At 37.6% G+C, this 10,288-nt stretch overlaps 1 protein-coding gene across 1 annotated transcript in view; it reads left to right on the forward strand.

The window, feature by feature from the left end:
- Nucleotides 1–10,288, forward strand: part of RIDA (reactive intermediate imine deaminase A homolog) — a gene marked incomplete at its 3' end in the record, with an annotated part of 11,541 nt that extends 1,253 nt beyond the window's left edge. Inside the window, 5 exon segments of the mRNA XM_015813559.1 lie at nucleotides 3,331–3,436; nucleotides 5,145–5,199; nucleotides 6,363–6,431; nucleotides 7,825–7,880; nucleotides 9,801–10,288. Coding sequence (XP_015669045.1) covers nucleotides 3,331–3,436; nucleotides 5,145–5,199; nucleotides 6,363–6,431; nucleotides 7,825–7,880; nucleotides 9,801–9,872 — 358 coding nt within the window.

Consider the following 10,288-nt stretch of genomic DNA (forward strand, 5'->3'; position numbering starts at 1 on the left):
TCATTTTTCTTGATTTACATTTTCATTATCTTTTACTTTGTATTTTTACGAAATAATCCTTGAGTTGCTCAACTGACATAGTTAATGAATACTATAAGGTTAAAGATTGCCACTCCTGTTTGCTTGAATCCAGGTTCCTCGGCGTCTTCTTTTTGCAAGTGTGCAGATTAAAACTTATAAAACAATACTCTACCAATCTTATTTTCATATTCACTAAAATAATTCTAATAACTATATTACTATTTTTCTGTTTTTTTAGGCCCTGTCCACCAAATCAATGTATTGTGGAAGGTCACTCTATGCTTAGTTCAAAGGAAATTTTAATTCATATTAAAAAAAATACAGATCTCTGATTAGCAATATCCTCTTTTATGCAAAACTAAAGATTTGCACAACAGCAGTGAATGAGTTTAAATGCTTGGAGGTGACACTGCCAGTTGGAGAATAGGATTTAGAAACTACTCAGATTGGTAGGAAGCAGCTTTGCAAATTCACTGTGCTCACCTGACAGGACACGTTAGCAATATCCTCTTTTATGCAAAACTAAAGATTTGCACAACAGCAGTGAATGAGTTTAAATGCTTGGAAAGTGACACTGGCAGTTGGAGAATAGGATTTCACTACTCAGATTGGTAGGAACCAGCTTTGCAAATTCACTGTGCTCACCTGACAATACACGTGATTTTAATTCAGAGTATTCACTAGTGACTAAGGGTTCACTTTAATCTTTTCAAAGAGACTTGGATGAAACTCTTAATTATTTTCTCTAAACATGAATCAGTGATGCAGTAATTATAAATGCTAGTCTGAAATATAGTAAAGATAGTTACAGTATAGCCTTTTGCCATGTCCAATGTTTTTAGTTCAGGTTAAAATGTTGTAAATATTTGTTCAAATAGCTAATAAAAATGCATGTTCATAGCATTTCCAACCTTCTGCAATATTTGATTTGGGATAAGATTCCAAATTGGCTCTCATCCAAAATTCTTTTTTTTTCTGATCAAGGATGCCCAAATTCATGCTTGATTTCTTTATTTCTAATTAATCTTTCCAGTAACAATGTGTGGATTTTAATCACTACTGACAAAGTTTCTTAAATTTGTAGAATGGAAAATTGTACAAGCAGCTAAATTGTGCTAGTAATTGGTTCACTATGTAAAAGGACTGGCCTGCTGTTGTTGCACTTTTCAGTCATTTGTACAGATGCTGTCCACACTTCAAAAGACTAATTAATGTGTAAATGTGTAAAAAAAGAGCTAATCCTTTCTCAAGGCACAGTCTTCAGGAGGAGGCTTCTATGGGATCTAGTCGTTTTTAAAATTTGTTTGAAGTTGCTTGTATGGCAAAAACTTTTTCTCGCCAACAATTCGTGGAGATTGGAAGAGAGCCATACTAGTCTATCATGACCAAAAATCAGGAGTCTGGTAGCAGCCTTTCCAAGTAACGGATTTTATTAAAAGACATTAATTATTATGAACTGCAGCTCACTTAATCAGATCTGTACGATAGTAGAAAGTTGCGCTCTTAACTCCACCCTTAGTATGTTCTGGCCCAGATGGGAAATAATATGAGATGACTGGAGTTTCACTTAAGCTGTCCTGATTTAGTAGAATGTGACCTAGTATAGAGCAAGCATGTCCAACTTTATGGGCTGCATTAAAAATGAAATCTTGGGCCACATATAAAATATATAATATAGTTAATTTATATAAATACATTTTTATTACGATTGTATGGGACCACATTACTAGCTGTAAAGGGTTGTAGTTTGAACAGACTTGCTACAGAGGAAAAACACAAAGATGATAGATTTTTCAGTGAGGGTTCAGTAGCCAGAGACTATTCATAACTTAGAAAAAAATGAAAATTCACAAGGTGTATTGATTTGATACATCAGGAAATAAAGATGATTGAAATATGGATATTCCACACAGGCATGTTTTGTTGAAGATCCCATTTGTAGGAATAGGATAAGAAAAATGATAATGGGAAAACAACAGGCTTAATTTAAAAAACAAAAACATGTTTTGAATGTTATTAGAAGGTAAGCTCAGTCCCATGCATTCATTAGTGAAAGAAATTTTATTTTTCCCATACAAAATTGACTTTGTGTATTTTTTAAAATTATTTTAAACTTTCAGCATGCGGTCATGTAAACAGAAATGTTGGTCCCAGTCTATATTTATCTCATTTAAATTGACTTGAAAGCTTCTCTGTATGAGCATTGCAAAATGCTGCTCCAAATTAATTGATTAATGCTCTAAAGCATTTAAGAGATACCTGCTGAACTGGTATGCGAGTTAATGCCAAAGGTGTGTTATTGAACAGCCAGAAATCAGGTCAGAAGAACCATAAGAAGACTTGGGAATTTACTTCCCAAATAGCCATGTATTTAATTTCTATTATTTTATAATATTTAAACCCATCCCAATCCTGTTAACATCAATTTTACAGATAATTGATTAGTTGACATCATTTCTTTCTTTCTAGTAGCATTAACATCAATACCAAAAACTTCAGCAAAACTTAGATTACGGTAGATCTTATTCAACCAAGCCCTCCCCCCATAAATAACTCCACCTTCCATTGTATTTTTAATGAAAACATATACAGAGAGTCCTCAAACTATGACCGTAATTAGGACTACAATTTTCATTGCTACACAAGATGATTGGTGAGTTGTGCCCAATTATACGATGTTTATTCCATGATTGTTAAGTGAATCACTGAAGTGAATAACATAGTTGTTAAGCAAATCCATTTTCCCCATTGACTTTGCTTTTCAGAAGGTAGCAAATGATGATCATAAGATCCTAAGATGTTGCAATCATAAATATAAACCGAGTGCCCAAATTTTGACTGTTTGACCATGGAGATGCTGCAATGGTCTTAAGTGTGGGGCCCGGTTGTAAAATCATTTTATTCAGTGCCATTGTAACTTTAAACAGTTACTAAATGAATGGTTGTAAGTCAAGGACTACCTGTAAGTAACTTGCCATGTTAGCCATGCAGTGTGACTAATGCTATATTTAAAAGATTATTTATACAGTATCCTATAATTGTTCCACTTTGAGAGGAGGTTATTAACATCTATTAACTAATAACTTTGATGCAAGATTTAATGTTCTCTGGTTCATATTCTTTTGAACTAAATTCTTGCTGTGTAGAACAAACATTGACAGAAAGTGGTGAAAATAAACCAGGTTTCTAAAGGTGGCCCAGCAAGGCTTTTGTTACTACTAATAATTATATATTCAAATAGCAAATCAATCAGTCTCTCTTATTCTCTTCCCTGATTCCTGTTTTTCCTTTGTTTTTTTACTATCTTAGCCAAGCAGTGTTGGTAGATCGGACCATGTATATTGCAGGGCAGCTTGGTATGGATCCCTCCAGTGGGCAACTCGTTCCAGGAGGTGCAAAAGAACAAACTTACCAGGTGAAATCTGACCTCACTTATTCTACTAACAAGTCTAATATTACTTTTATGGTTGGTCATATAGTCAGCAAGGTGTTTAGATTGGATTTAGGAAATGGGATAGGCAGATGCTGTTGCTTGATGATGAGGATGATATAATAATAATAATAATAATAATAATAATAATAATAATAATAATAATAATAATAATAAAGTTGGAAGGGACCTTGGAGGTCATATAATCCAACCCCCTGCTCAGGCAGGAAACCCTATACCATTTCAGACAAATGGCTGTCCAGTCTCTTCTTAAAAACTTCCAGTGTTGGAGCATTCACCGCTTCTGGAGGCAGGTTGTTCCATTGGTTAATTGTTCTAACTGTCAGGAAGTTTCTCCTTAGTTCTAGGTTGCGTCTCCCTTTGGTTAGTTTCTATCCGTTGCTTCTTGTCCTGCCTTCAGGTGCTTTGGAGAATAGCTTGACTTCCTCTTCTTTGGGGCAGCCCCTGAGATATTGGAACATATAACATTTGTTGTATGAAAAGAACACATCCACAAAGTTCAAAATAGAGGATCTGGTATTTTATTTCATTGTAGAAATAGACATTATTATTTGAGCTCAACAGAGCTGAAATAAAACAAAACCTTACTTGTAATTTCAGAGAAGAGGCATTCTGTCAGCAAAACAAAGAGTGACTGAACTAAATCCCGCCATCCCCTATTGCCAAATGTTTAATTGCTTCTGCCTTTTGACTTCCATTGACAAAATCATCAACTTTTATCTGCCAACAAATGTTTGAATTAAAACTGAATGACCTTCAGTTTTGTGGTTGTGAAAGGGCAATTATGCCGGCTGAGTTCAGCTTAAAAGGCACAGAGCAGAAGCATCATATCCTGTGGGTTTTTTTTTTTTTAATGAACAAACCTTCCAGAGACACGAAAGTATTAATATAACTTTTTAAAAGTTTTTGAGCATTAAATGGTAAACACTTCATGATATCTGTGTATATGTTGGTTGCTACAATAGACTGTTAAATGAAAAGGTATACATATAAAATGCATACAGGAGCATGCTAAGCAAACAAACAGTTGAACTGGGTATGTAAAATAGAGGTCCTGTTAATTATATACCTTCCAGGAACCACTGCAAACTCTAGCACAGGGTAAAATACCTGCGCCTTTCCATACTATTTCTGTATATCAAATTGTGTTTCCTCGAGGATTGCCCTATGGATGGCACTCCATAAGGAAAAGAATGCAGCTGCTACTATATGTAATTTCCATTTGTTGCATGCTTACTTTCCTACCTTGATAAAGTTAAATTCAATCAACTAATTCAATCTCCGAGGGGTCCTTGGTGCTTTCTGAACTTGGTTGTTCTCTTGCGGATGTTTCATTACCCAGACTAGATATTGAATCAGGTGCTAGTCTGATGATCTTACTTAGTTTGGGTAATGAAACATCTGCAAGAGAACAACTAAGCTGAGAGAGCACCAAGGCACCCCTCAGTTCAATCCTAAACTACACATAGTTTTGTTTATTGGTAACTGAACCTCTCTGTACTGGGACTTCCATCATTTAATGTTTTCTTGGATAGCATGTTTTCATTATCATGGGCTGTTTTCCATGTATTTCATGATGTTTTAGTGTTTGCATATGATTGCCTTGTACCCTGTTCTGAGTCCAAGAGATGATGTTGTCATCTTCAAATAAATTCAACTGTGTCCTCCTTAGGCCCTCCAAAACATTGGGGAAATTCTGAAAGCTGCTGGCTGTGACTCCTCCAATGGTATGTTTATACTCAAATAAATTAGTGAACTTATCTATAAATTTATAGAGAGAAAAAGCTATTTTCTGCCTAATGAGAAAAGAACAGAGCTATTCATTGATTGTTCAGGATAACTGTTGCAATGGTACCCAGGATAACAGGATAATGAAGTAAAATTTCACTTCATTAACATTGAAAGGTAATTAACATTATCATTGAAAGGTAATTACAATTTGTTTCTGGGAACATTTTTCAATCCAGTATCATTATTCCCTACATGATGATGATTTTTATCCTACTTTTTTTATGGAAAACTCAAGGTGACAAGCCTCCTTCTAATTCCCCTACAACAGACATGTCAAACTCATGATGTCACATGATGTCACTCAACGTATCGGGCCGGTTTTTCTATTGCCGGCAATGGGGTGGGTGTGGCTTCCAGATGACGCTTCCGGCCCGTGGGCCGGCAGTTTGACACCCCTGCTCTACAACAACAACCCTGTGAGGTGAGGTGGGCTGAGAGAGAGACTAACTCAAAGTCACCCATCTGGCTTTCCTGCCTAAGGGAGATCTAGAACTGACAATCTCCTGGTTTCTAGGCCAGCAACCTTAGCCATTGCACCAAAATTGGCGGACTCAGTTTGATTAAATGTTACTATTTGGTATCAACTCTTTGGGAGTCTCTAGGGGCCAGATCCAAGATTTGGGGAGAATATGTGCATTCTTGGGATCATAGGTTTTACATCTCTACTGTAGAGTAAGTGTTCACAAACTGTCACTCTCCAGAGATAAGATAGATAACATTTAATAATATCTAGACATCTTGATCCATAACCATGCAAACTGACGAATTACAGGAAATGAAATCTAACACTTTTAGAAACTACCAAGAATAACTGATCCCATTTTGTCAACCCCATCCTAAGTGGATTAGCCTGCTCATAAATCAATTCCAAATCAATTCCCATGTGCAACACACTTCTATACAGGTTTACTCAGAATAAAGACTGGCCTATTCTGAAACATATATTTTATTTTTTTTAATTTTATATAATTTGTTTGCTGCCCATCTCACCGTAAAGCAACTCTATGCACAAAAGTTCAGTCTTAATTTGATCAATTTCTTAAATGTATATAGCTAGGTGATGTGAAGCATAATTGAAAACAAGTTTCTTCATTTTTAGTGGTAAAGGCTACTGTACTGATGACTGACATGAAGGATTTTAATGATATTAACGAAGTCTACAAGCAATGTAAGTATGGTTAGTGGCTGCATATTTAATTTCTTCACCATATTTTTTGTTTGGATGAAGATATATTCAAACATGTCTTTAGGCTTCTGCTAGAACTATAGAAGTTTATGAATTATATTATATCAAAGTACAAAGCAGTACTTGACTGGAGACTGTAAAGGAACATTTGAGGTGTATAATCTGTTAAAAAGCATGCAAATAGCAATAGCACTTAGCAGTGCTTTTTTTGTAAATAAATAAAAAAAAGTGCTGGAACTCATGCACAGTTCCGGCTCCAGTCAAAAACCCTTTACGGAGCGGGGGGGGGGGGGGGGAACCGGTTTAGGGAGCTTCTGAGGTGCAGATCATGTGAGCAGCGTCAGCTGACGGACGCCATTGCCACGGCTTTTGAGAGGGCGCTTGTTTAGAGCTGGCATGTCTTCTGCCATCTCGTCCTCCTCCGCCACTGATGACACAGAGGCTCCCTCCGGAGCCAGAGTAACCAAGGTGGCGGTGGCACTGCTGCTTTGGGAGTGTGCCTGGTCCCTTGAAGAGATTCGGTCCAGAAATCAGTTCTGGTCCCTGGTGACCTACACGGGGGGTGACGACAGGCGGCGGCGGGGGGAGCCCCATGAACCAAGGCAGAGAAGAGGGTCTGCTTTCAGGGCCGTGGAAGTGTTTCCAGGTCGACCTTCGATGCCCCTGATTTCCCCGGGCAGCTTCCTTTCACCAAGACAGAGCTTTACTCGCGCTGGCAGCTTAGAAGGAGCCAGTTCTTCCCTTCAAAAAAAGGTGCCAGAACGCCATACCATGCATTCTATGACAAAAAAAGCACTGGCACCTAGACATATATACCGCTTCCTAGTGCTTTACAGCCCGCTCTAAGCAGTTTATAGCATCAGCATATTGCCCCCAACAGTCTGGGTTCTCATATTACCGACTTCAGAAGGATGAAAGGCTGAGTCAACCTTGAGCCGGTTAGAATCGAACTCCTGGCTGTGGGCAAAATTAGCCTGCAATACTGCATTCTAACCACTGCACTACCACGACTCTCTGTGTTGATTTGGTTACAAAATGCTTTATATAGGACTAAAACTAGAAAGTGCTTTATATGGGACTGAAACTCTATTGCTTGGTTCTATAAATCCTTCTGGTTTGTAAGACCTCACTTGGCATTGTTCATACCTTGCAAACACATTTGTTTAGGGAAATGCTTTCTTTTGAAAAAAAAATGGGGATTTAAATGCTTAAGATTGCTGATTTATCTACTTGCATTCTCTATGAATCTATATAGAACCAGGAGGCTTTGTCCTTACCTAACTTTATAACTTGCTATTTAATATAGTTCAGGTAAACACAGTTCTCTACTTGTGCAGTCATTTATTAACTGGAGCTCTTTATCTACTCCATATAGTTTTCAAGTGCAACTTTCCAGCCAGAGCTGCTTATCAGGTTGTAGCTCTTCCAAAGGTAAGTATCAATTCTTATTTCTTTAAAAACCTGGGAATTTAATGTTTTCCAGATTAGAAAAAAGGCAAGCCCTTTTTCTGCATTTTTGTTATGTTCTTAAACAGACCTTGGAAGTTAAGAAACCAGCTACTTCTATTATCAGTGCAGTCTTGTCTGTGTTTAGTCAGAGATCGCTTGCTGTCTTTCTGCATCCTCTCATTTGAATTAAGAGAGTTCCTGTAATTTGCACAAGACATAATATTTTCTGTTATTACAATACCACCGTGGGATAACACATGGATTTTCACCAGCAAAGAGAGGATTAAATCCATATAAACTTAGGGGAGGGGGGAAGAGACAGAGAAATGGGGAGGAAACCAAATTGGTGCACTCAGATCACTATGACCTCTGCTCTTTGGATGAGCTGTGTTGGGGTCTGACGTGCAGTGCCATCAATATACTGATGATATTTAGCTATATCTTGCTATCCCAGATCTGGCTGGAAATGCTAAATTTATGTCCCAGGACCTGGAGTCTGGGGGGTCAAAGCAAGTTAAAATTGAACCCAAGAAAGATGAAGTTGCTATTATTCACCATCCTTTGTTAACTCTGAGGTATTTTAAGGTGTTGGCACTGCTCCTTAGCAAGCAGGTCTTCAATCCTGGTTCATAGTTCTGCTGAATGTGTAGCTGGTATGCCAGCTGTGTACGTGACTGGACTGGAAGGACCTGGCTACAGTGACTTGTGCCCTTACTTACCACTATCTGATTGAATTTCTGTAATAAACTTTGAAGTCCATAGAGAAGCTGCATTTGGTTCAACTTATTATTTGGTTCAACTTATTATTAGCACTTCTTAAGTACTCCTTGTTATTTTGAAATTATTACAATGTTTTGCAGGCCCTCAATAGTTGCCAGTAGAATTTGAAGTGTAGCTTGAAATGCTAATTTTGACTATGAAGCCCTATATGGCTTGGTACCAAGATACGTTCAGAACTCTTGTTCCACATGGTGTCAGTCTGAGATGTCTTCTAGGAGAAACTAGTAGCGATGTCCCATTTTCATGAACTAAGGGGACCTGAGGCCAGAAAATGTTACATTTTGGTGATGGTACAGCCTCTCCAGAAGGGAGATTGATTCTTTGATAATAGCCTTCCAGAAACCGATGCAACCAAGCTTTTCTGGAGGGCTTCTGGAGCATAATTGTCACCATTTATGTTTTATTGATTTGGTTTGCATATTGCTGTGATTTTGTGAGAAGAGAGATTGATTAATTTAGGGTTTACTGTCCTTGTAAACTCATATTAAATGTATTCGAATTAAATACATTAAACCAGGGTTCTTCAAAGTAGTCAATAATGATCCCCAAACCTTGATGGGATTATCCAAGGGATCAGTGTTCGTAGGAGATGACCAGGCTGAGGCCAAGGGGGGGATCAAATGCACCAACCATCTTTAGTCCCTTCCCGGCCATAAGAAAACTAAGTCCAACCCATCTTGAATTATCTGCTGCCAATTTACTTTGACCATTAGTAGTTCAGGTTCTTGTTTAGAGCTTAAGCTTGCAATAATTGTTTATATTCATTTGAAGTGTTTGGATTTCCTGATTTCTCCAGTGCTGGACAATGTTCTTCTTATTACTATTATTTATAGTAAAATATATTTACTGTTTTCATATTTTAAATGTCTGCAATGGTCGATGAATAATCTAAAACACTGTTTCTGAACCTTAGCAACTTGAAGAGGTATGGACTTTAACTCCCAGAATTCCCGAGGCAGCAAGGCTGGTTGGGGAATTCTGGGAGCTGACATCCACACCTCTTCAAATCACTAAGGTTGAGAAACACTGATCTAAAACATAATGAGCTGAAGAGTTGGAGGAGTCCTACATTAAACAAACCAACTCTGCCCTGATTTTATATGTTATATTTCTTCCTTCCAGGGTGCCTGTGTGGAGATTGAAGCTATTGCCATTTCGGGGCCCCTTCAAGATGCTTCATCAGCTAAAATCTAGCAGCTCTGATTTCTTTTTGCCATGGTCATTCTCACTACCTATAGGATTCAGTTCTTCTACTGATTTTTCAAATCATGTTCATTCCTGACTTGTGAATCTGACTCATTTAGGTGTATTAGGGTGAGCAGATTGATTCATAGGCACCACTGTACCATTAAGACTGTTTATTCGTGGTATAGCAGTGTTCTCAGTCTCGGTGACTTTAAGATGTGTGCTGGCTGGGAAATTTTTGGAGTTGAAGTTCATACATCTTAAAGTCACTGAGGTTGAGAAACATTGGAGTATAGTATGAGTGAAGGAGACTACCAGACTAAATACTGCAAGCTGCTTAAAAGCATATTTTGAGAGAAAAAGCAATAGAACTCCTCAGATAAACTTGACATAGATATTTTCATAGAGTAGATTTTCTAAAATTT

The sequence above is a fragment of the Protobothrops mucrosquamatus genome, unplaced genomic scaffold (genome assembly GCF_001527695.2).
Source record: "Protobothrops mucrosquamatus isolate PMUCROS unplaced genomic scaffold, P.Mucros_1.0 scaffold_69, whole genome shotgun sequence".
NCBI classification, from domain to species: Eukaryota; Metazoa; Chordata; class Lepidosauria; order Squamata; family Viperidae; genus Protobothrops; species Protobothrops mucrosquamatus.